General features: G+C 41.5%; 1 protein-coding gene across 2 annotated transcripts in view; it reads left to right on the forward strand.

Moving 5' to 3' along the window:
- MAN2A1 (mannosidase alpha class 2A member 1) overlaps nt 1-27564 on the forward strand; it is a 197006-nt gene that overhangs the window by 97614 nt on the left and 71828 nt on the right. For both annotated transcript variants that reach the window (XM_004009111.6, XM_060416082.1), the window contains 5 exons: nt 138-315; nt 7694-7896; nt 10639-10821; nt 15154-15268; nt 16382-16449. In XM_004009111.6, coding sequence (XP_004009160.3) covers nt 138-315; nt 7694-7896; nt 10639-10821; nt 15154-15268; nt 16382-16449 — 747 coding nt within the window. The remainder of the gene's footprint in view (nt 1-137; nt 316-7693; nt 7897-10638; nt 10822-15153; nt 15269-16381; nt 16450-27564) is intronic.

Below are 27564 nucleotides of genomic sequence, written 5' to 3' on the forward strand. Positions count from 1 at the left end.
GTAGTAGTTTACAACAGTCTGCCTGGTAAGTTATGCTAAACTAGAACACAGGCAGAATACACGCTCCTCTATTTGACTGTGGCTCACTTGGTCGTGAGTGGCCCCACGGTGTTAGCAGTCCTCTTTCCCTTTTGCAGGGCCGAGATGCTTCTGGACCAGTACCGAAAGAAGTCAAAGCTTTTCCGCACCACAGTTGTCCTGGCCCCGCTGGGAGACGATTTCCGCTACACTGAACGCACCGAATGGGATCATCAGTTCAAGAATTACCAGCTGCTTTTTGATTATATGAATTCTCATCCTCAGTATAATGTTAAGGTAATGAGAAATACTTTATCATGATGCTGTAGTTGAAGGTGAACCTTCATTATTAAAGGAGGCGGAAACACAGCAGCCTTAGTTTGTTTGTCCCGCATCCTGGTATTTCTTAGAACATGTGGTTCTTCTGTAAGAGAATAATTCATGAAGGGGAAGATTATCATCCATTTCATATCGTCCGTTTCTAAAGCTGTCCCTCTCTTACCACTCGTTGAGGATTAAAGAGGCGTTCCTCTGTGTGGCTGAAAACAGGTACCTCCTGAGCTGGGATGCTCATTTTCCGTGTGTCCTCTTCTCCTGCTAGTGCGGGGAGCTCGCTGTTGCTCTCGGTCGCTTCCTGTGATCTAGCAGTGTGCCTGGCAGATGCAGACGCGCATGTCAGGAATTTTGCAAACAAACATCTTGTATCCAGCGACCACACCCGCGTTTTTCTCAGATGAGAAGTCTTCTAAAATTCATCATTCGTCTGTCGTTCTTGCTCTTTTTCTCCCCCTCTGGGAAATTTTAAATGCGCCCTAAAGGTTTGGGAATGGCATGAGTTCCGCCCCCGCCACTGCTCCCCAGTACCCATGACCCGGCACAGCACTCGGCAGCTCAAGGCCACCCTTGTTTCCGCTGGGCTCCACCACCATCTCACTCCTCTAGAATTCAGAGCAAATCTCAGACGGCACGTGCTTTTGTCTATAACCATTTCATTATGTATCCAAATGATAAGGACACTGTGGAAAAATATGATCGTAATACCACTATCACATCTGAAAGACTAGCAGTGATAGCATATATCCAGACACATTCCAATTTTACTCATCTCATAAAAGCATTTTAACAGACGGGTTGCTTGAGTGAGGACTTGAGCCAGAGCCCTGTGGACCCCAGGTGAGAAGCTGATTGCCCAGCAGTGTGTCATGCTCGCACACAGAGCTGTTAGACAGCGAGGCACTGTGAGGGTGCAGCGGAGGGAGGCGGGGTCGCCCGTGGGAAGCGGATCCGAGCTTACGAAGGAGAACCACACGACACTGAACAGGCGAGTAAGCCTAAAGAAAGCGTCACGGGGGTTCGAGATGCTCAACTTGAGTCTCAACCAAGGCATAAACTGTGAGTGCCGACCCGTGTGTAAGTTGCCTCTGTGCTTCCCTCCAAGGGAAGGCGCACGCAGGCGCAGCTGATCAGAGGGGCGCACGCATACACCTCGAAACGCACCTTCTTGGGGAATGGAGCTGCTGCATGACTCTGAAAAATTTAATCCTGTCTTTAACATTTCACCTGTTTCCTCCTTTGCCCACTAGAAAAATCTTTAAAGTAATTTGAAAAGTTAATGTATCATGTACATAGGAGTGCACAGACCATTAAGTACACAGAGAATATTTTCAAGTTTTAAAACACCCATGTAATATTAAAAAGGATATGTAAATATATATATGTGTCTGTATGTATGTATAACTGAGTCACTTTGCTGTATAGCAGAGATTGGCATAACATTGTAAACCAAATATACTTCATTTGAAAGAAGAAAAAAACACCATGTAAGCACTGTCCAATATGTAGAGCATCTCTAGCCTCCAAGTCGTTACCAGTTCCTGCAAGAGTAGCCATCGCTTTCGTCTGTATTTGTTAATTTATATTCATCTATTTTTAATTGGAGGATAATTGCTTTACAGCTTTGTGTTGGTTCCTGCTGTGTATCAGCATGAATTAGCCGTGAGTGTGTGTCTGTCCCCTTCTTGTGGAGCCTCCCTCCTACCTCCCACCCCGTCCCGCTCTTCTGGGTTGCATCTTTGTGATCTCTGATGCCTGTTCCTGAATTTTATGAGAAGGGACTTTTAAATACGTGTTATTTTGTGTCTCACTTTTTTTTGCTGCACATTATGTTTTTGAAATTCATCTTCTGTTATGTGTTACATGTGACCTGTGTCGTGTGATATTGATGAGCATGCCACCGTTTATCCGCTCTGTTGTTGATGGACGCGTGGATTGTTTTCAGCTTTGGTTCATTACAGGTGACACTGCACTGACCGTTCTGTGCAGTGTGTGTGCCTGAGTTTATGGGGGTATAAAGTGGGACGGCATTTTGGGGTTCTTGGGTATGCACACGTCCAACTTCAGTAGATATTGTCAAATAAAATTCCAAAGAAGGTCCACTGGACATCCTAGGACAGTTTGAATTGTTCTACTTCCTTACTCAGACTTGCATTATCAGAACACTTTTTTTCCTTTTATGATGTATGTGATGGTTTTATTTTATATTTCCAGTAGTTAATGAGGTTGAATCTCTTCTCATAAGTTTATTGCCATTTGGGTATCCTCTTTTGAGCAGTGCTAAGTCTTTTGATGATTATTTTATTAAATTGGATCGTCTGTCTTTTTCCTAACCACTTATATTTCTCTTATGTATTTTGGATTGAGTCTTTTTCCAGATAAAAGTTATGCAAATGTTATCTCCCACTATGTAGCCTGTGTTTCCTCTCTCTTAATGCTATCTTTTGAGGAACAGAAATTGTGAATTTTAATGGAATCTTATGGTTAGTGCTTGTTATGTTTTGCTTAAGAAACTTTTGTTTACCCATGGTCATGAAAATCTGTTTCTTATGAAGCTGCACTCTAGAAGTGCTGTTGTTCTGCCTTCAGCATTTAGGTTGATAGTATGGCTGGAATCAGTCAGGTCAGTGCAGTCGCTCAGTCGTGTCCGACTCTTTGCGACCCCATGAACCGCAGCATGCCAGGCCTCCCTGTCCATCACCAATTCCCGGAGCTTACTCAAACTCATGTCCACCCAGTCAGTGATGCCATCCAACCATCTCACCCTCTGTCGTCCCTTCTCTTCCTGCCCTCAATCTTTCCCAGCATCAGGGTCTTTTCAAATGAGTCAGCTCTTCACAGGTGGTGGCCAAAGTATTGGAGTTTTAGCTTCAACATCAGTCCATTCAATGAATATTCAGGATTGATCTCCTTTAGGATGAACTGGTTGGATCTCCTTGCTGTCCAAGGGACTCTCAAGTGTCTTCTCCAACACCACAGTTGAAAAGCATCAATTCTTTGGTGCTCAGCTTTCTTTAGAGTCCATCTCTCACATTCATACATGACTGTTGGAAAAACCACAGCCTTGACAAGACGGACCTTTGTTGACAAAGTAATGTCTCTGCTTTTTAATAATGTTTGGAATAGATTGTTGTATATTGTCTGAGGGGAGGGATCAAGATACTTTTTGCCCATGTGAATATCAAGCACCATTTATTGAAAAGACCATCGCTTGCCCATTTCTATGCAGTGTCATCCCTGTTATTAATCATGAGTGGAGATGAATTTACGTGTGGGTCTGTGTCTAGACTTTCTACTCACTTTTGTCTGTTTGACTAGTTTCATACTTTCAGCTTCACAGGAGATCTTACCATCTGATAGTGAGTCTCCTCCTCGGCTCTCTGCCTTCCTTATGGTCCAGCCCTCACTTCCATACGCTAACTACTGGGAAAAACTGCGGCTTCGAGTGTATGGGCCTTGGTCAGCAGAGTGTCACCTCTGCTGTTTAAGATGCTGTCTAGGTTGGTCATAGCTTTTCCTCCAAGGAGCAAGCGTCTTTTAATTTCATGGCTGCAGTCACTGTCTGCAGTGACTTTGGAGCCCAAGAAAATACAGTCTCTCACTGTTCCATTTTTGCCCCTTCTGTTTGCCTTGAAGATGGGACTGGATGCCATGACCTTTTCTTTTTGAATGTGAGTTTTAAGGCAGCTTTTTCACTCTCCTCCTTCACCTTCATCAAGAGGCTCTTCAGTTGATCTTCACTTTCTGCTATAAGGGTGGTGTCATCTGCATATCTGAGGTTATTGATTTCCTTTATTTCAAGAATTTTTGTCCTTCAAATCCTGGCTGCTTTGAGGGCCCTTAGATATCTTCAAACATTTTTTTCTGTGTATTAAAACTTGTTTGTCTAGTTGTATCTGTCCTCTGTGAGATGTTTAAAGTTGCTTAAGCTGAAAGTGTAAGCTAATTTTCTTGTAATGAAAGGACAAACAAAAATAAGCAATTGGATTTAGGTGACTGAGAAACTGACATTGGACTAGCTCAGTCAGCCAGTTTGCCGTTGATCATGACTTATTTAGCAGTCTGTGTAGCCTGTCCTTGTATGTTGTCCTGGTAGAGGAGTTTAATATTACATTTAAGATTAAGGTTATGTTTATTTGTTGCTTTTTAGTGTGAAACATTTAAATATTTTTGTTTGGTTATTCTTTGGTATCCGAAATACTTTATTTGAGCTACCAAGAGACTATAGAAAAATTTACTTTAAATTATTATTGTTTTGGAAACTACTCTAGCATTGCTAGAGGATTATATTTCAGTCCTTTAAGTTTATGAGAAAGCTCATCAGGTCACTTACATCAACTTTTCTCTGAGATTTTGCCAAGAAGAAAATATTTTCATTCTGGGTAGTACCAAAAATTAACTGAAATATTTTCAAAAGGGTGTACTCTCGTTTTGATATTAACTTTCTAGCATGTCACAGATCCCTAAAATTTGAAACTGAAAGTGATTTTTGTTATCTGATAGTAACCCCTTATTACATAGATGAGGAAGTGGACGTGAAAGTCCCTCAGTTGTGTCCAGCTCTTTGTGGCCCCATGGACTATACAGTCCATGGAATTCTCCAGGCCAGAATACTGGAGTAGGTGACCTTTCCCTTCACCAGGGGATCTTCCCAACCCAGGAGTCGAACCCAATCTCCCACATTGCAGGTGGAGTCTTGACCAGCTGAGCCCCCAGGGAAGCCCGTATGGGAGGAAAGTGAGACTCAGCAATGTCTGGGTCAGTGGGGACTTTGCCACTGTCCTCACGCACACTTCTGACCTGATCTGTGCCTGCTGGTCTGCAGTTAATGCCGCGTCCTTGTGTTTGTGACCCTCGTTTCTTGTATGTTCACACATAATCTACTTCCTAGTGAGTGTGTTCTGCCTCCTAGTAGTGAGATTGGGGAGTAATACTTAACATTAGATAAACTAAAGTATATTGAGAGATTGATTTGCTGTTAACTCTCTAAAGTGCTTTACTTTATAATTTGTTTATAATTTTATTGAAATATGATTAATATATATCACTGTTTATGTTTAAGGTATATATTAATAGCATAATGTTTCGACTTACTATACTGTGGAATGATTACCACAATAAGTTTGGTTGGCAGCCATCATCTTGTATCGATACAATAAAAAAAGAAGAAAAAATCTTTCCCTTGCGATGAGAGCTGTTAGGATCTGCTCTCCATGGTTTCGTACGCTTCACTCGGCAGTGTTCACTGTACACACCATTGGTGTATATTACAGTCCTGGCGCTTACTGCTCTTATGCCTGGAAGTGTGTACCTTCCGGCCACCTTTGGCCAGTTTCCTTCCCTGCCCCCACCTCTACTCTCTTTTTCTGAGTTGTTCATTTTTGTTATATTTCACATGTAAGTGAGGTCATATAGTATTTTTCCTTCTCTTTATCTACTTGGCATAATGTCCTCTAGTCAAGTGCTTTGCTTTAACAGTTATTTAATTCTCTGAGCATTTTCTGGTAAGCACATAATTATTCCTGTTATATTTTAGGAGACAGGCACAAATAGATTTGCTTGCCCAAGAAAAACTGTATTTGGTGAAGCCAAGATCAGAGTAGATAATACAGTTTAAATCTGCTTTTCTTAATGGTACCGGTGAATATATTTGCAGGGCAGGAGTAGAGAGAAAGACGTGGAGAACGGGCTTGCGGACGCAGCGCGGGAAGGAGCGGGTGGGGCAGCTTGAGAGGCGCGTTGACAAGAGTGCATCGCTGTGTACAAAGCAGACAGCTACTGGGGAGCTGCTGTCGACGGGGGGCCCAGCCCAGCTCTGGGATGAGCTGGGGGTGGGGCGAGGGGGGTGCGGGTGGCGGGGACACGTGTGTGCCCACAGGGTTTCACCTCACTGTGCCGCAGAAACCAGCACAACATGTAAGACGGTTATCCTCCAAGTAAAAATGAATGTAAGAAGTGAACTTTTAGAAAGCTGCTTTTCTTTAATGTAAGCATAAGGACTTGGAATAATCATCCATTTTGCTGCTACAAAATTTATTACATCACAGATGATGAAAACTTACATTTGTCTCACTAATGCCACTGTTGTGTTTCCAGTTGATATTTTGCCTTTGCAGTGGTGGAGTAACAGCCAAACCCGATGCCTCTATTTGGCAGTCGTGTTTCTAAGCGTTTTGCTTAGAATCCTGTTAGCTGCACCGTGGAGATGTGAAGAAGCATCATATAATATGCTCAAAACCGCCTGTTAGATAAGTGGTGGAGAGAGCGTCCAAACCCACATCGTCAGACCCAGCTTCTGTGCTGCTCCTAGTAACTGCTGGAGGGCCGCTAACTGGTTTATACTACCTTAATTATTTTTCTGCAACATTGAATCAAAATGGCTCTCAGTATCTGTGTGTGTATGTATGTATTGGGTTGGCCAGAAAGGTCTCCTGGGTTTCATTACATCTTATGGAAAAACTCAAACTAACTCATTGACCATGTACATGTGTGTGTGTGTGTGTGTATGTATAAGATCAGAAACAAAAAAATTAGCATCTTTTTTAAAAGAACTCATTCCCTGTTTAATTGTCTATTTACTTATAGCAACACTACCTTTCAATATATGTTTATGCGGTCTTGTATAATATTTCTTTTTTCCTCTGATTTGTAGACTAGTTTGAGATCATAAAAATGGATTTATGTACTGGTAATTTGAGTCATTAGTCAGAAAAACTTTTTCATTTGAGCAGTCAGTCTTGCAATTCTCATCCCCTGTTCTGTTTTACTTCTGTTGTTCACTGTTACCTACTGGTAGAGAAAGTCCTTTTTTTTTTTTAATGACCTGCTGTTCTTAAAGTCTCTCTTCTCTCCTTTGTAAGAGTACAGACCGAGGAGAGTGGAGGCCAGAGGAGAATGCGTGCATACGATGTGCGGAAATGCTTACCAGCTAACAGAGCTGTTCTTCCAGACTGCTGGGACATGGACTTAAAATACACGCTTTTTATTTTTGCTGTTTCCCCTACTTGCCATTCATCTCTGGATTATGCCATAGCCCGATCCTTGCACGCTTAGAGATTCTAGAACTATATAAGGAGTTTTAGACCCACATGTTTGTAGCTCTGATTAACTCTTCTAACTGCATCCATGTGCCTGTTCTCTTAGTTTTTGGGACTTGGTGTAAGTAAGTGACAGTCACGGAGTGCTTTTCCCTGCGTTTCCGTAAATGTGAGCTATATATTTGTCCTAATTTGGAAGCATGCCTTAAGTATTTATTAGGAGCTTTCCTTTCAGCACTAAAAGTAATTTTAAGGTACAGATGAATGTGTGAATAAATGAAATGTAACTTTTTTTTCCCCACTAGATACAGTTTGGGACTTTATCAGACTATTTTGATGCACTAGAAAAAGAAGCTTCAGCCAATACTAGGAATAGCCAATCAATATTCCCTGTTCTGAGTGGAGATTTTTTCACCTATGCTGACCGAGATGACCATTACTGGAGTGGCTATTTTACATCCAGACCCTTTTACAAGCGGATGGACAGGACACTGGAATCCCATTTAAGGTACGTTTGCCTTCAGAGAGCTGCGTTTGCTCTCTCACTTCTTTCATGGCGTCACAACCTGTCTGTAGAGTTCTGCGCGGTATACAGCATTTATGTTGTATGTGTCACGACGTGTTTAACGTAATTGTGAAATTTTAAGGCGATCAGAGCTATATCTTCAGAAATAAGCAGATTTTTACAAGGGGTTTGCTCTTGAAGGAAAAACACTTTCTGTAGTTAGGTTTTCTGGGAGTTGTCCTCAGTATTTTCTGGTTTCCTTGCGACTCCCTGCATTTTCTGCGCACTGTCATAGCATTCAGTGGCATCGCTGTGAGCCTGCAGGCCGGAGCCCGGTCAGCCGGGTTACAGAGCGGCAGCAGGGGTCAGAAGAACAGCCAGGCTCTCAGCACCGGGGGCAGGCCTCAAAATCCATCCTCTGAGACCGCTGCATTCATATTTGGAGTCCCCAGTAGCAGCTCTTATTTCAAAACACATTTCTATAGATACGGTTTTCTGCTTAAAGAAGAAAATTAAGAGATGGGAACTGATGGAGGCAAAGAGACTGGCTGCAAAGCTGAGCTGATGGAGAAGACAGAGAGAGTCAGTAGGGAAGCATGGAAGCGCTGTCCGCAGCCGCATTATCCAGTCCTCCCGGTGACCAGCCAGTGCCCTTTCCGTAGCGAGAGACGCTCAGCTCTCTGCTGTTTGTGCGGCATCGGGGCCACCAGCCACGTGCGACCACCGTGACTGAGGAAATGAAGTCTCAGGTCTACTTAAGTTTAATGTACGTGGCCACACGTGGCGAGTGGCTGTCACAGTGGAGAGCGCTGCTCTGAACAGCTGAGTCTCACTGTTTTCAGATGCTCAGAAACCTTCCCAAGGCAGTCCTGTGGCTTTTTCTGTATGTGAAGCCCAGGAGAGGAGCTTTCATGATGAATTCATTGTCCGTCAAGTTCAAAATAGGAAATCATGATGAGTAATTTCCATGATGAATCTTGGTATTAAAGATGATAAATTATATGAAACCCACCCTCTTCTAGGTGCTAGTGGATATTGAGTATCTAGTGGACAGTGTTTTTCTAAAAATCATTCATTTCTTTCAGTGTTGTACTTTGGTATAGCGGTGTGTGTGTTTATTATTTTTACTGTTTCTGTGATACTGTTTCCACAAACTAGCAGTAACTTACTAAAAACAACCCTAACCTTTGACTGTTTGAGGGGATAGTCATTAACGTGCCAGGTGTATGTATATTATTATATTTATAACAAAAAAGTATATAGTATAGAGATATCTGCATCCTTAACCAACAGAATATTAGTTATCCGACACGTTATTCTGAACGATCTATGGCAAGAACAGAGCGAGTACTACAGGACGCAGAAACCCTCTGGGGCCCCTGCGTAATGTTTACCTGTCGAGTATTTTTTGGTGGTGAAAAGTTACGAGTATTGGTTCAGTCTTATTTTATTGAACTTATTTAAGGTGCTACTTGAATATATTACTACTGGTAATGTATTTTGAAAATTCTCCTGCTTTAAAATAAAACAATAAACCATACAGTAATTTGAATTTCAAAATGTAATTAATTTATTTGAAACTAAGTTTATTGTGTGAAAAATTATATTTGATCCTCAACTCATTTGTAAAAATAGGTGTATAAATTAGAAAAGTACAAAAAAGAAAATTTTCTTAAAATCCACTTGTTTAATATTTTGGGATATTTATACGTATATGTACTCTTCAGTGCATTTGCTCTGGATATGTCTGCCTACATACATGTAGTCTTCTTAATTCCAAGAGAGGGATTCTCATGCCGTCAAGAAGGCTTATAATTTTAAAAAGTGGATATTAAATTTTTATCTGTTTATGAAAAGTAGAGATTATTTAGTGTCTTCAAAAATTCAAAGGAATTTTTAAAAAGAGCAGTTTGAATCTCTTCTTTTTTCCTGATATCTTGCTACATTTTCATGCTGCCTTGATTTTTCTATCCATCATCCTAACGTTTGTCAGAAAGATCCTTCTTACATTTTTTACTCCATCAAGCTGTCTCTTTTTAAAGAAACTTTCAGAAACCTACCTGAACCATACCCTTGGATGGAAAAATTTAAAGGTGAAAGTTATAAACTCGCATATTCTTGCTCAGAACTATTCTGAAGCTACAATGTTTGGATTCTTTTTAAAGTGAGGAGCGCCAGTGGCCTGAGGTGCCGCCCTTCGGGTGACGTTGCTCAACTCTCTGCGGCTGGCATGTGCAGCCACTCAGCTGTGAGCCTGGCTCCTGCCCTTGAGCCGTCAGGCCGCCGCCCCCTTCCTCTCCCCTGCTGTTAGCCTCACGCTCAGGGGCCACGCGTTTCCCCACCATCTCCTCCACTGTACGTGTGAGAGTCAGTGGCCTTCTGGTGACGTTCACAGTATATGTCTACACTGTGGATATGGAAGGACAGAGACGCTTACCTAGTTCCTGCTGCTATCATAGGTTACATGGGAGCGGGCATGTCTTGCCGCCAACACTCACTTCTTCCCCTTGCGTCACTGAGACATGGTCTTCTTTGATGCTTAAGAATTTAGATGTATTAGGTGTGTACCTCAGTGGTTTTATAGAAATGTTTATTATCAATATTTGTCTTATAAATTGTTCATACTGAAATCGTGGATTTCTTTTTTTTTTTTAAGTTTGAGAATGTATCATTGATACCTCTTTTAGGTAATAAATTAAAACGTTTGCTTTGAAATAAAAATTAATGACTGTTTTATGCAATTAGGGCTGCTGAAATCCTTTACTATTTCGCCCTGAAACAAGCTAAGCAGTACAAGATAAGTAAATTTCTTTCATCATCCCATTATGTGATGCTGACAGAAGCAAGACGAAATCTGGGACTGTTCCAACATCACGATGCGATCACAGGAACTGCGAAAGACTGGGTGGTTGTGGACTATGGCACCAGGTAACGTAATTCCTGATAAGTGAACTTAAAATCTTTTAGAATTTGGGGTCATAAGCGTTTATCTTTTGATGAACTTTTTTTATTTAATACTGAATTTTTATTGAAGGAAAGTGCACTAAATCAAACCAATTTCAAAGATACATATGTCATGCCAAGAAAACATTTTCAGTTTTGCTGACAACCCAAAATGCTTATCTTTGATGAAGTTTTTAATAATCACATCTCTTGTAAGTGTTGCTATAGAAAAACCATCAGTAGTCACAACCATCTTTTTTTTAAGGAATCTCTCGACAAGAAGTGCCGGCTGTCCCAGCTCTGCATGGTAGTGCCTTTCTGTAAATGGAGCAGTAAATCATCGTTACAAAACTGACCCCACTTTTCCCAAGTAGAGAGTGGTAATTGCCGCTGCCTTCTTGCCCAAGGATTTGGTATCAAGTAAACCGTAGCTATAATCCAGGGCCCTGCAGAGCTCCATTTCATTATATAGCTATCTAATCCCATCCTATCATGTCCATTTGTTCTTGGATACCTCATTTTTTAACAGGGGCACTGACAAAAAGCGCTACATTTAGGAGAATAGCCAGGAAGTAGAAGAGCTGAGAAACCTTGTCATATATAGATGGTATAAAGAATTGGGGTGATGAGGGATGGTCTGAATATTGATATCACATCTATCTTCAGCTCTTAGATGGTCTGTTAGATGAATGAGGGAGTAGAAGTCCATTATTTTCATATTGCAGATCAGAAACAACGATTACTGGCTTTGCCTCAGAATAGCGGGGCACTGTGTAAACCGTGCTTCCCAGTAAGCTTAACCTTTTGTAATAGTGGGATTTCCATCATCATACCAGAGTTGAGGCTGTCGTTGATTAGGATTGGTGCCGGTGAGAGTCTGACATTGGAGGAGGAGTTTTGCCTATTGTTTCACCGTAGTTTAGATTAGCACTTCTTCCAGATTACTCTGATAATGTTTTAAAATCATTAAAAATCTGATTTTCTTAGAGTTACAAAGTGAATCTCTTTTTATAGACGTTCTCATGGGTAGAAAACGTGCAGAGCACGTAAAGTCATTCCTAAAACCTGGCCCACAGCTGACGCTACTAATCGTAACGGTGCTGGCTAAGTTTGTAGTCATGATATTTTGTCTGCCTTTCAGGAAAATTGGTAGCAAATATTCTGGAGGTTCCATGAGTTGCCTTGAGTCTTAAAAAAATATGTCCAAGGTAGTACCTTAAATATCTTCTCAGTCTTCTTGTGGCAGATATATCTGGCATTGGTCCGAGTTTAAGCTGAGCTTAAAGTGGAAGATACTTACTGGATGATAATGATGTTAATCGCTCGCACAGAAGGTGGTTTTGAGAGTCAGGTCAGACACTCCATTTTCCTTTTTACCTGCTCCTGTTTTCTTGGTTTCTCAAGAGTGTGAAAGTGAGGCTGCTGGGAGTCAGGCCAGAGCAGAGCTCCTAGGAGGGCACAGAGAGCCCTCCTCCTCCATTGACTGCTCTCTCCCTGGCTGCCTTACTGAAGGGGGTTAGGGTGCAGGTCACGGGGCTTTTGTACAGAATATTTTCTGTCTCATGACCTCTCCAGAAGGCCTGCCATTAGTTCCTCCATGTATTTGGTGTTGCTTTTAAGTTATGAAAGCATTCCAATAGAAAACTGCATCTTAGAGGAAAAAGCCATAGTAATTCTCATTGTCCTTGACATTTGTAAATCTGCTTTGTCAGCCCTTCATGCTTCATTGAAAAGCCATAAACAGTTATCAAGTCATTAGCACACACATTTTTAAACAGGAAATTTCAAAACAGAAGTCAGAGAATTACAACTAAAGGAGCAGCTGGTATAGGGCGAGTTCTCGTTCTTGGATTGCTGACTCCTGCTTATTCGGATGTTGGCAGAGATGTCCCTGTGAACCAGTGTGTGCGTTAGGAGCCGGCTTCGGCTGCTAGTGATAGTACCTGGAAATGGAATGCATCCCGCCTCCACGTTTCCAGGCTGTGCTCAGGTGTGACAGCCGCACAGGCCGTCAGAGCGCCAGGCCCTGTGAGCCCTCTCTTCTGCCTCCTCAGGATGATTCTTCCGTCATGTTCTCAGCAGTAGACTGAGTGTTTAAGTAATTATAAATCGGAGAGCACGTGTACATCATGGCATATTTGGAGGGTGATTCTAATTATGGCATAAGAATCATGGCATCAAAAATGAATTAGACTAGGCAGTGTTTTGCTGGATGTTTAGCGTAAAAGTGAATCCCTGGGACTGTGTGAAGAAGGGATGGTAATGAGGTCAGTTACAGAGAGATTAAGAATTCTGCCAATGGCTAAATTGTAATAAAGGTAGGTAGGAGAAAAGAATGAACAGAGGGTGAGGATGAGGCTCCTAACGTGTAGTCTAAACTATTGAATGGCGATCATGATGACATCTCTTGAAACAGCAGCAGTGGTAACAAACTAAAAACTGACCCCTCAGCGATGTTGCTAAACTTGTTCCGTAGTATGATATGGGCAGAGTAGGAAACTAGAGGAGATTTTAATCCCACATTGATGAAGTGTTGAAATGTATTAAATTTTGTTTGTCCCAGTTTTCCCCAAACTTATTTACTGGGTTTAGCTTTATTTTGTTTTTAGCAAAATAGCTTTATGCATCTTGAGAAAGTATTTGGGAAATGCACTGTCTTTAGTGCTCATCTCAGAAGAAGACCACGTATGTGCCTTCAGGACACAGACATTGATTCATGGCACTTATTCAGTTTAATTAGGACTCTTTAAAACACTAATAGTAAGATTTCAGCAGGTGCGGAACATGGCTTTTATTCTGCAGGTTCAGATAACCTCATAAAGATAGCCATGTAGATAATAAAAATAAACTTAGATTGAAGGAGTTGTTTTCATAACTGAATTGTGTTCTTTCATATATATGGTCTTAGTCTTATGAAAACACTTACTATTATTTAGTAAAATATTTGAATAGAAATGAGAAATTTAGCTGGATGATTGAACTCCAGTCCATCAGATTTTAATACTTTGGTTACAGATTTACTATGTAAATGTACTTAATTAATAACTTACTGATTATGATCGATTGCATCTTTGAAGTTATCTAATTCTTGTACAATTATTTTGTTGTTGAATATCAACAAAAATATTTTAACACATAGATCCAAAATTGCTTTCTGTGTTGGGGAAAATAATATAATCCCTCTATAAGCATCTGAGGGTTGATTGAAAGAATGACTATAAAAGTTTCTCTACCAATTTCTCCATTATGAGTTTACTTAGGGACACCTGCTCTCTAAATCTTTAAAGAAATAAGATGGGACTTTGGGGGGGGGGGGGAAAAAGTCAAGTCTTTTTTCCTGTGTATAGTGCTTCACCAATAGCTGGTAATGTTCCAAGATTATATTTTAGATTTGAACTTGAATCAGTCGATTCATAAGCATCTCTTTTGTTCCTCAGACAGAAACGCACAGTTTGAATACAGTTAAGAATTTCAGTGACAAAGAAATAGAACAAGGACAAAGACAATTTTGTTATCTGGATCTGAAACTTTTTTCTAATTCTTTTGAACAAGAACATGAAACTAAATTCAACAAAATATCTATTCGAATTCTTTAGGAATTTGAACTCTTAGAAGTGTGTGTACTGATTGAATCTTCTTGTGAATGAGAGTTAATCTCATGTCTTCTTTTGCTGTTATTTCAGTGCTTGTTAAAGGTTTTTCTAAAGTGAAACGTCAACTCGTTGCTGTTGGTAGAATGCTTTAGAGCTATTGGGGTCATCGTGCTGGCTATTGTTATTATTTAGTATGATATTCATGGAGAACATAAGTAGTGTGGATAAGTTTATGTGTTCCAACTGTGTCCAGAAAGTTTGCTATTTAAATGAATCCTTACCAGTGGTACCTTCTGGTTAACTTTTTTCCCTAAGTACTTCATTCAGGGTAGAGATTCATCATAGGTTTATGATAGGCTTTAGTTTGAATTTAGGATGAAGATGATGGTGGTTTGGCCATAAATAAAACAACTGAAAATATTGTATACAGATTAGTTGATGTACAGTGTGTTAATTTCTGCTGCATAGCAGTGATTCAGTTATATACGTATTTTTAAATTTTCCTTTCCATTATGGCATATCACAGGATAGTATATATATTTCCCTGTGCTATACAGTAGGACCTTGTTGTTTATCTATTCTATGCGTAATAGTTTGCGTCTACTAATGCCAGACTCCCAATCCACCCCTCCTCTCTCCCTTGGCAACAAGTCTGATCGCTATGAAAATATTGTATACTGATGTTTGAATCACTTCTCAGATGAGTAAAATTTTTGGTTCACAGACTCTTTCATTCACTGATGAATTTAAAGAAGGTAATTGGACATTCTGCACTGCTGCTTATTTTGAAGGACAAACACTTATACGACTCTTACTCTTCGGATACCTTCCTAGAAATGGTTAGTTAATATCTTCTATTTTCATAATAAAAATGAGTGATTCTTTTCTTCCTGGATTGGGAAAGGGAGTGAGAAGCTTAATAAAAAGAGACATTGAAGTTTAATTATTTCTTTGTAAATTATTTGAAATAATTTGTATCACTTTATATAAACTACTTGTGCTTCTTCTTTCCTATAAGTGTGTCTCTATTTGATTTTTGATGTGTATTTTCCCATGAAATCTAAGCATGAAGAATAAAATAATGAACTTATTTCAAGGTGTGCAAAACATTCAGACTTCTAGAACACTTGAGATGATATTGTAAGGTAACTAGACTTTATACTAGTTATTTTCCTTAGCCTTAATGAACAGCTCCGCGATGCGTGAACTGCCGTAAGTCCTGAACCTGTTCTTGCTGCACTTCCTCTTGAATGATCCTAAATTTGCTTCCGGTTTTAGGATGAGTCCAGGCAGTGCTCTGGGCAGTGTTGCCACAGGAGAGCAGAGCAGTGGCTGAGGAGCCGGGAGATTAGCTGTTGGTCTCACCTCTGCTCCTTGCAGGGCGGAGGGAGCTCCTCTGCATCTGTGGGCCCTCCTTCCTCTGTGGAGCTGAGCGATGTCTGCCTTAGCTCGCTGGGCTCGGATGAGTTAGTGGGACAGACCGTGCCCTGAGAGGAAGAGCTTGGTGCCTACAGCAAGGACGAACGGTTCAAAATTGGTTTCATTGCAGTCCTCTTTACACTTCTACTTAGTAACTCAGACATTTAAAAATTGTTTTTATTTATCAAGCTTATGTTTCTAAAGATAGGAAGCATGTGACACAAAAGAAACATAGTGGAACTTTCTGCAGAATCGTCTCTAGAAATTCGATTCATTCGGTTACTAATTAGAACTACCCGTTATGGACTCTCGTCCCTGTAGCATATGCTGTGCTTAAAATCTCAGTGCACGATACATATTCATAGACACAAGGTCTGTTTACTTTGAACTCGGGTGGACTTTATGTAGCTGGGAGGAGGGTGGTTTTTTCTTTCCTACTGTGCCCTTTTCATGTTTTCCTCAAGGTATTATTACACGGCTAATTTTGAAACTTGTTTTAAAAGTAAAATAAAAACTTCTGTTCATTTTTCTAGGATTTGAAACAAAGAACACAAAGTTCTCTGCCACAAAAACATGTAATAAGTCTGAGTGCAGAGCCAAGGTAAATAGCATCATTTCTCATTAACTTTGACCACTTCTGTGACTTGACTTTTTGGATTTTCATGGTTTTGCTCTGGATCCAGCGTATATCTTAAGACAGTATTTCATTTAATCAGCTTATTAATTTAAAACACCTGTTTGGAAGAGTGGCTTCTTCTCCCATGGCTGTGTCATGCGTGTGTGTGCGTGCTAAGTTGCTTCAGTCATGACCAACCTTTGCGACCCCATAAACTGCAGCCTGCCGGGCTCCTCTGTCTGTGAGATTCCCCAGGAAAGAGTCCCGGAGTGGGTTGCCATGCCCTGCTCCAGGGGTCCTCCCCACCCGGGCTGGAGCCTGAGTCTCCTGCGTTGGTAGGTGAACCTTTGCCCTGGAACCACCGCGGAAGCCTCGGCGGGGTCATGCTGAGTGCTAGCAGCTAACGCAGCGCTGGCTGGGACACGGACAGCCACATAACTGTGTGAGGATAGTTCTTAGCAGAGACTTAACGTGGGGTGGTGAATATGTAGTTTATTATAAAAATTACCTTACATTTAAATAATGTTGATTAGTTTTTAGAGTATACTCTTTCTTAATTAACTTTCTGTTTACTTACCTTATTTTCATTAATCTCTGATCATGTATTTTAAAATGGAAGAAGACACGTAATTACTATTAGAAGATAAGTGTTCCTACTGTAAATTGTTTACTAGATAACTCTCATTGTGCTTGTAAAACTGCCTTATTTTCACACTGTAGATTTATCTTTAAATGGGAAAGGTGCTCAGTCAACCTAAAAATGGGACATTTAATCTAGATTTACAAAAAACATTTTATGTTTTTATTGAGAATTATTTAACCAAGTTATCTATTTTTAAGTGATCCCAAGTATCAATCAGTCAGTACCCAGATACACAATATCGGTTCAGTTCAGTCGCTCAGTTGTGTCCGACTCTCTGTAACCTCTTGAGCTGCAGCATGCTAGACCTCCCTGTCCATCACCAACTCCCGGAGTTTATCCAAACTCATGTCCATTGAGTCAGTGATGCCATCCAACCATCTGCTCCTGGCTTCAATCTTTCCCAGCATCAGGGTCTTTTCACATGAGTCAGCTCTTCACATCAGGTGGCCAAAGTATTGGAATTTCAGCTTCAACATCAGTCCTTCCAGTGAAGATTCAGGACTGATTTCCTTTAGGATGGGCTGGTTGGATCTCCTTGCAGTCCAAGGGACTCTCAAGAGTCTTTTCCAACACCACAGTTCAGAAGCATCAGTTTTTCAGTGTTCAGCTTTCTTTATGGTCCAACTCTCACATCCATACATGACCACTGGAAAAACCATAGCCTTGACTAGACAGACCTTTGTTGGCAAAGTAATGTCTCTGCTTTTTAAAGTGCTATCTAGGTTGGTCATAACTTTCCTTCCAAGGAGTAAGCGTCTTTTAATTTCGTGGCTGCAGTCACCATCTGCAGTGATTTTGGAGCCCCAAAGAGTAAAGTCTGACACTGTTTCCCCATCTATTTGCCATGAAGTGATGGGACCGGATGCCATGATCTTCGTTTTCTGAATGTTGAGCTTTAAGCCAAGTTTCTCACTCTCCTCTCTCACTTTCATCAAGAGGTTGTTTAGCTCCTCTTCACTTTCTGCCATAACGGTGGTGTCATCTGCATATCTGAGGTTATTGATATTTCTCCCGGCAATCTCGATTCCAGCTTGTGCTTCATCCAGCCCAGCATTTCTCATGATGTACTCTGCATATACGTTAATAAGGAGGGTGACAATATACAGCCTTGACGTACTCCTTTTCCTATTTGGAACTGATCTGTTCCATGTCCAGTTCTAACTGTTGCTTCCTGACCTGCATCCAGGTTTCTCAAGAGGCAGGTCAGGTGGTCTGGTATTCCCATCTCTTTCAGAATTTTATACAGTTTATTGTGATCCACACAGTCAAAGGCTTTGGCATAGTCAATAAAGCAGAAATACTTGTTTTTCTGGAATTCTCTTGCTTTTTCCGTGATCCAGTGGATGTTGGCAATGTGGTCTCTGGTTCCTCTGCCTTTTCTAAAACCTGCTTGAGCATCTGAAAGTTCACAGTTCATGTATTGCTGAAGCCTGGCTTGGAGAATTTTGAGCATTACTTTACTAGCGTGAGATGAGTGCAATTATGGGGTAGTTTGAGCATTCTTTTGCATTGCCTTTCTTTGGGATTGGAATGAAAACTGACCTTTTCCAGTCCTCTGGCCACTGCTGAGTTTTCCAAATTTGCTGGCATATTGAGTGTAGCACTTTCACAGCATCATCTTTTAGGATCTGAAACAGCTCAATTGGAATTCCATCACCTCCACTAGCTTTGTTGGTAGCGATGCTTCCTAAGGCCCACTTGACTTCACATTCCAGGATGTCTGGCTCTAGGTGAGTGATCACACCATCATGATTATCTGGGTCATGAAGATCTCTTTGTACAGTTCTTCTGTGTATTCTTGCCACCTTACAGTTTGGTAATATAAGTTTTTACTGTCTAAATTGAGAAACTGAATATCACTTCATAAATTTTAGAATAAAAGACTAATTGTGAAGTGTAATGCATTATTTTCACTAGGTACACTTTATTAAGGGTTTTTTTAAATAAATGGGATCAGAGTGACTGCAGAAGTTCCGCAGTTGCTAGGCGAGCTGGGCTTGGTCACACACAGGCTGCAGCCTTCGATGACCGCACCTCTTCCCTGCGAAGGGACTCGCAGGAGGCCCAGGCCACACCTTCGAGCAAGAGCATATCTCCGTAACGCTGGGCACCACTAAAGTGACACTAAAGAAACTGAGCATCTCTTTTGGCTGACAGAAAAAGAAGAGATTGATCTGAAAAGAAAATTTAAGTCTTAAGTTTAGTCTTGCTAAAGTCTTGAAAGCTTTCATATAGCCAAGCCAGAGTTAGGATGAAAGGATGATGATACTGAAAGAAGAATCAGTTATAAAACATTTGCTTTGTCTTAAGTAATGTTTTGATGAATTGGGGATTGTATGGCACTTCTTAATATGTTGTGTCCCTAATAAACTGTGGTGTCAGTAAATCTATTTGGCTTTAGGCGTAATCCTCTTATCTATTACCTTTTTTATCCTTTCCTATTCTGATGGTGGCAGATCTCCTTTTTTGCTGACTCTGAGAATGACCTGTGTGCTCTTAGGAAGCCGGGCTCCACCCCCGCCCCTCGTCTCCCTGGGCACCTGTCAGGGCGGGTGGGCTGTGCCGGGACCAGGGGGACAGCCGCGCTCTGTGGTGTCTCTTCTCTGTGCAGCCCTTGCCTTGGCCAGCTGTGCGTGAGACTCAAGCTGTCCTGATGCTAGAGGGAGAAAGGAGACAGAAGTCTATTAATTGAGGATAAATATATTTTTGAGCTTTAATAATGAACACTTTTAATTAAAAATAAGCATAGACTTTTTGAGTCTATTAGGAAAACAGGCACTTCTTGATATTTCATTTTAAATAGTTTCTGTTTAAATAGTGTTCTTCATTTTAATATTATATCTTTAGAGTTCTTTTGTACCAAATGTTAGTGCTACTGTTTCCATAGTTAAGTGTGTTGGAAATTGCTTAGGATTGTCAGATTCTTTTTTTTATCTTTACTGTACTTTTTGAACTCTAGAACCTCATGAATAAAACCACTTACATTTTGGTTTTAAATCCACTTTTTACTTGTTAGCCACAAATTACATGAGCTGCTGCTCTTTCGGTAAAGTCTGTCAAGACTGAGAACTGTTGGTGCCCTTGAAAGCGGGAGAGCTTCTGGTTCTGTTTTGCAGGTGCTGGGAGTCAGAGCTCGCGTCTGTGCTGCTCAGGCTTTAAGTCGGCAGTTCTGACAAAAGATTCAGAAACATTGGTCTAAACCCATGCAGTTTAAATAATACATGTAAAATGAATTCGATCATGCTTTTGGCAGCATTAGTTATAGCTATAACCTGACATGATTTCATTTGTGAGTATGTAAAGTAGTCCATGATTTGCTGAAAGTGACATAGCACTTGCCCGTGTGCCTAATTTAGTTCACAAGGTTATGTAAGCTGTATAGTAAATATATTCTTAGCCTTTGTACTGAAAGCATATGAAATTGCAAATTAAAAGTTAGGGTACCCTGAACAAGTCATAAATGGTCTAGCCTTAATTCTTAAGTACACAGAGATGTTGCTGTTTCTCTTTATGTTCACAGCTGCCTAAGGAAGCCAATTGTGAGAACATTTAGTACAAAGACTTAACAAGATTAGGGACTGCGGCTGCAAGCTGAAAGTCTGAGACACACAAGGAGATTTCAGTCTCCTCTCAGTATTCCGTCTGCTCAGGCAGGACAGGGTGAACACAGCACAGGTCTGCAAGTCATGTGGCCTGGCAGGGTGTAAAGTAACTTTTTTTGAATGGTGGATACTTTGAAATGCCACCAAGTATGTGATAAAAGGGCTTCCCTGGTGGCTCAGTGGTAAAGAATCTACGGGTAGACGCAGATTTGATCCCCTGGGTCAGGGAGATCCCCCTGAAGGAGGAAGTGGCCACCCGTTACAGTATTCTTGCCTGGGAGATCCATGAACAGTTCCTGGGTTCACCAAGAGTCAGACAAGACTGAGCGACTGAACACAAGTGTAGTCAAAATTATACGAGCTGGCGTCTGTGAATCTGAAAGTTTAACTTTTTCAAGTAGATAAGTTTTTAGTTTGAAATCACTATTACAAATTTACCTTTAAATGCTTCTAATTATTAGAAAAGTATTAGTTAGGAGTCCTAAACTCCAGTACTTTGGGCACCTCATTCGAAGAGTTGACTCATTGGAAAAGACTGATGCTGGGAGGGATTGGGGGCAGGAGGAGAAGGGGACGACAGAGGATGAGATGGCTGGATGGCATCACCGACTTGATGGACGTGAGTCTGAGTGAACTCCGGGAGTTGGTGATGGACAGGGAGGCCTGGTGTGCTGTGATTCATGGGGTCACAAAGAGTCGGACACAAATGAGTGACTGAACTAAACTGAACATCATTTTTGGCCAGAAAAAAAAAAAAATGAATTAAGTAGAAAAGATAGCATTAACCATGTGGAGACAAAAAGGAAGTCAGTGTTTTCTAGGCTTAGGTTACTTCAGAATATCAGCCAGATTAAAAAGGACAGAATTCCAGAACAGGCACTCAATACCCCTCTCACTTGAAGTGTGACCATTCATTTGTTGGAGGACCTTGATTGACAGCATCATTTTCTTTGCAGCTGTCTAGGTTCTGAAGCGCCAGAACCCACATTGACTTTTATTTTTTCTTAATCCTTAATTGTCATCAATCAGAGAGTCATTTGGATTTTAGCTTTACTCATCTCTGACATCCATCCTCTTCTCTTTCTATTGCTTTTGGTTTTGACCAATCCTTTATGTTTTACGTGAACTACAGTAATAGCTTACTGTCCCTAGGCCTTTCTCTGTACCTAAATTATTAACTATAATTCAGCTCTCTGACGAGTCTACCCAAAGCCACTCTGAAAAAGTTACTTGGATAGAAATGGCAAGGCTTCAGACCTAGACTCGAAAGTCAAGAAGTCAGGGAGGCCACCTGGGGTGTGAGAGGGGGTGGTGGTTACTCTCCACTGCCTGATGGGAGGCACCTGTAGGGACACAGAGGAAAGAATGGCAGCGGCTTGGGAGAGGACCTCCCACAGCTCACACTGGCCTCAGAGCTCACGTGTTTCCCAAGGGCAAAACCAGACAAATGGCCCCTCCTCCCAAGACGCCTGGGGCCTCATCCCGTCATGGGTCTGGCGCAGCTCAGTCGTGTGACTGGGGTTGATGCTGGCTTTTTTTCTGCCGGTGTAACTGAAGTGTGTCCCACAAGACTGTAAACTCCTGGAGGGTTTCTTTATGTCCACCGCTGTGCCTGTGGTGTGATAGCATGGTGAGAATCTAAGAAAGATGTGTTACAACACATTGTGTTATTGCTTGAAGAGAAGATTAAACTTCAGATACCACAGATGCATAGAATACGGTTCACATTCTATATGAAGATGTGGTATCCTGGTATATATTCTCCTCAATAGAATCTTTCATCTGACATTTGGAGGCTGAGTGGCAGAAGACTCCCAAACCACTAAATACTAATATAAATAAAAATAAGCAGTAATTCAATATACTTTAAGTTTGTTCAGCATTTAGACAGCTGTTCATTTGAGATTTCAGAGTATAATACCGTGAGACTTGACAAATTTGGCATCGCATCTCAGCACCACTGCGTTCTTCAGAGTTGACTTTGTTGGGATTGCATTCTTGGGGTCTCTAAAGAATGAATGGATTCAAAAGATACACCCATATACCTGAATGAGTTGACTTTGTCATAAGAGTTTTGCTATTGTTGTTGACATAGACTATTTGCCTAATTCTGCATTTTGTATTTTTTAATTGGGGGAAAATTGATTTATAATGTTATGATATAATATCATGGTTTTTGCCATTGTATTTTTAATATTGTCATCAGACACGGTTATTCTGATAGTAGTTTTCCACTAGTGGGATGAGGTTCAAGGCTTTGGAGCATTTTCTGATGGGTCATTATGTCATAAAATCAGAATATATCTAAGGAAGTACCTAACATCTCTTCCAGTTATTTAAACATAAGTTTTAAGTGAAGAAACCAAGTTCAGAGCCTAATTGTTTTGCTTGGAATGTTGGCTTTTTCTTTGGGGGAGATGAAGCAGTGTTCACAGTGTTAATTAGTGTGAGGGTTGTGCTTGTTGCTCATGGTTTATGAGGTTCGAGCTCAAGTCTTGTCATGTCCTAGAAAGCTAGTGTGGAAATGTCTTCACATTAGCTAGCAGAAAAATAAATGGATACAATCAAGAAGGGTTTTTTTTGTTGTTTCTTTTTTTTCCCTTGGAAATGGCTACATATTATAATTATCACAAGGGAATTCAAGGTGATAATAGAATACACGATTCTCTAGGCTCTGACCCTGAACCCTTACTTAGAAAACTAGTTTATAACTTGTCTTTAATGGAGGAATTGTTAATGGCAGTTGTATGGTCGTGTCCGACTCATTCGCAACTCCACAGGCTGAAGGTTCCTCAGGCTCCTGTGTCTCTGGGATTTCCCAGCAAGAAGACTGGAGTGGGTCGCCGTTTCCTTCCCAAGGGGATCTTCCTGACCCAGGGACCGAACCCACGCCTCCTGCATTGGCAGGTGGGCGCTTCGCCCCTGAGCCCCAGGGGGCCCTAACCAGCAGTCCTGGAGACGAATGGGCTGGGCTAGTCCGAGTCTGTCTGGGCGCTGAGTGCATAGTCTGTGAGTGAGTGAGTGAAGTCGCTCGGTCGTGTCCGACTCTCTGCGACCCCGTGGACTGTAGCCCACAAGGCTCCTCTGTCCATGGGGTTCTCCAGGCAAGAATACTGGAGTGGGTTGCCATTTCCTTCTCCAGTAGTCTGTTTGCAAATTAGTGTTCACTGCTGGACTTGAAGGAGGAGTTCCCAGACTCTCCTCTGAGATACTATTCTGTTTAAGTATTAATTACTTTTGAATGATATTTGTGTATTTTTATCTGCATTCCATCTGAGTTGTGTTTTGTTGACGTTGACTGTTTTTAAGATGTAGATTGACCAGTTCTCTGATTATCCAGAAACACTTTTCAGCCTGTTTGTTATCTGGAATATTTTAGAGAGGATGTTTTAACCAGATGACTGAGTGGAATATAGTACATTATTTGAACAACCAAAGTTTCTTAGGGGATTGGAAGAAATGTACCACCTTCCACATGGTACATTTTGTGTTAAAACTTCTTTGCCTAGTAGTCGGAACGGTTTGGGAACAATCATGTCTGATAAGCAAAATAAAATAACCTTGTCTAGAGTTTGCCATTCTAAATCAGTCATTTACTGGCCTGCTGTTCACCTGACTTTTAAGGAAAATAGATCTTCGAGGAGAGAAGAGGAGGAAAGACTCCACCTCTCACATTGTTCTCCCTACTCTTAATACTTCTATTGAGTTTATCATATCAGGAATGATGTGTATTAACTCCTAAAATACTCTTTCAGTCTCACATTGACTTATATTGACACTTCGATTTTATATGGTGACTGACTAGGAACCCTGAAATTGACTCTGGGTTTTTATTAAAGCTCAGATGTTGGACAATCAAAGGAGCACCGAAGCCTTGACTTGACGGGCACCCTTGCGGCAGTCTAAGATAACTGCAGACTGCAGTGCTGGTCACACTGGACTGAAAAACGCACCTGCTCACCAGCCAGTGATAAACAGAAATAAAAATGGCGTGCAGGCTCCTAAAAGCAGGCGTGGAGATTGATTCCTTTAGGTCCACCCACAAGGCTTTGAAGGGGCTTCCCTGTGGCTCAAATGGTAAAGAATCCACCCGCAGTGTGGAAGACCCGGGTTTGATCCCTGGTTTGGGAAGATCCCCGGGAAAAGGGAATGGCAACCCACTGCAGTGTTCTTTCTTGCCTGGAGAATCCCATGGGCAGAGGAGCCTGGCGGGCTACAGTCCACCGGGTCGCACAGTCGGACGTGGCTGAGCACAGAGCACAAGGCTTTGAGGTTCTGGTACAGGAGAAACGGACGAGAGGGTGCTGCTTTCTGTAGCTCAAGAGGCAGCTGTTCTTCCCTTTCATCCTCCTTGCCTCAGGTCTCTGTTTACAAATCCCGCTTAACTGGCCAGCTAGACCAACAGGTGCTCTGTGCCCACGGCACCTGCCCTTGCTGCCAGCAGACCGCTGGCTAGCCCCCGGCTGGGGCTTCTTTCTCGCCAGGAGTTCAGCTGAACCGTGTGATTACCTGAAAGCAGTTACTTACTCCCCAGTCAGTTTTTCTTGTTACTGTTCTCTCACAATTTGACTTTTATTAAACTGATGAATTAAGTGTAAAGTTTTTTTAATCATAAAGTTGAGTGATTTGGAAATTTTCAGTAACGGTAAGTCACCGATAAATACCGACAAGATGCCTACAAAAGATTTGGGAAGAAATTGTAGAGATGTAGAAGCACTCTGGGCTCCGATTGCCTAATAGTTTTGAGTATTTAAATCCCTGGTCTTCTTTAGAAAAACTAGGCTAGAAACTCAGACGGTAAAGCGTCTGTCTATGATGTGGGAGACCCGAGTTCGATCCCTGGGTTGGGAAGATCCCTTGGAGAAGGAAATGGCAATCCACTCCAGCACTCTTGCCTGGAAAATCCCATGGACAAAGGAGCCTGGTAGGCTGCAGTCCATGGGGTCGTGAAGAGTCGGACATGACTGAGTGACTTCACGTTCCATGGTTATGCAGAAAATATGACATAGAATGCCAATTAGTGGTCCCATAATCAAAGCAGAAGCTTTGCTTTTGCATCAGTAGACTCGGGCACGAGACGTATTTGCATGGTTTATGATGAAGTCTTTCATGGTGAAGCTCTGCAGAATGATGACTGATGGAAGATGTCCTGAAAGATATGCCTATGGCTGGTTCATGTTGACAGAAAACAACAAACTTCTGTAAAGCCGTTATCCTTCAATTAAAAATAAATAGTTGGTTTTTTTTTTTAAAAAGACGTTCTACTTTAGTGTTTACTTTCAAGGCAGGTTTAACCCTTTCAGTTAACAGAGCTATTGCCAGCCTTCATCACATTGGCGGGTTTCACCGTGCCTGTACTTTACAACCGATTTGGGGACTGAATCTGCCAGAAATAAAGTGGCCAGGAACAAATAGGGGAACTGGTGATAGAGCGTTGATCTAGCACAGGGTCCGCTCGGGGAAAGCGCTGTTGGTGGCGTGGGCCAGGAGAATACCTGCCGTTGTGTGCTGAAGGAAGAAGCCCTGTGCTTTTCCAGAGCAGCGGAGCTGGTGTAGAAGACCCGTCGCTGCAGACGGCGGCCCCCTGCGCAGCAGCCTTCCAGAGCGTCAGTTAGGCCGCCTCTGTGCCTGAGAGCTTCTCTCTCACTCACCCTTTCCTCTGTCACTGCGTCTTCTTTGCGTTCTTCAGGCCTTAGTAACAAACTGATTATTACCTTTATTTCTGGTTTTCCATCTCTCTTGCTAAAATGTTAGCTTCATGAGTGCAGGGAACTTTTATTTTTGAATGCCCTGGCAAATAACAGGTGATCAACAAATATTTGTGGAATAACTAACTCTGGACAAGAGAGGAACTTGAGCCAGTACTGCCGTGAAGACCGCGAGGCGCCTTTCTCACACACAGGACCTAGGTGGATGTCTGTTTCTATGAGGAGGAGTAAATGGGAGCTTATCACAGGAGAGCTTGTGAAAAAGCTCTACAGAATTCTGAAAACTGGGGTAACATGAAGACTGAGAAGAACAATTTATCTTAAAATAGTTTATTACAGAGACCAGGGGAAAAAAAATTTGAACTCTTTGTAATTCTCAGTTTGAGTCATAATCCCTAAGGAAAAAGTAACAGTGGAAGACAAAAATGGCAAGATGCTATAGAAAGGGGGAGTGGGGGTGTGAGATGAGGAGACTGTTAGGATGAGAGGGACAGAATCTTCATTAGTGATATTTAGGAGTGAAGCTGACATGGTGAAAGGGTGTGTCAGCGACATGAAGAAAGAGATGCTCTTCAGGAATGCAGGGGAAGGAGGACAGTGACAGGGATGAGGGACAAGAGTTCAGCAGAAGAATCGTGGGTTTTCTGTAGGAAAAATGTTAGCAGATGCAGTAGTCAAAGATACAACGAAAAGTGTTCTGAGCTGAGGAGGCCTTGCTTTGTAGATGAAAAGGGCTGAGTTCTTGGTAATGTAAATGAAAGGAGAGTCACCCCTAGTGCATCTTGGTAACTTATTTCAAGTAAAAGGAAAAAGACATTTTGTAAAAGTACCCAGGCAGAAAGACAGATACTGTGTAATATGGCACAAAAGCTAGACTGACTTAGGTTTCTGCTCTATAACAGGTCTGTGGAGTTTTGAAATCATTTTTTACTCAAAGTTATCTTTCATATGTGAAAGTAACAAAGAGGCATTTTCAAATATGAAAACATTTATAAAGCATACCACAGATATTCTTTTCTTTCAAAAGGAAATTTTAAAAATGTTCCTGCTAAACTTAACTCACCTGACTGATAAGTGCATCAAAATTAAGAAGGCATTGGAAATAATTAGACATAGTGAAAATCCAAATCATTATTGTAAATTTGAT

This window comes from Ovis aries, chromosome 5 (genome assembly GCF_016772045.2).
Source record: "Ovis aries strain OAR_USU_Benz2616 breed Rambouillet chromosome 5, ARS-UI_Ramb_v3.0, whole genome shotgun sequence".
Lineage (NCBI taxonomy): Eukaryota > Metazoa > Chordata > Mammalia > Artiodactyla > Bovidae > Ovis > Ovis aries.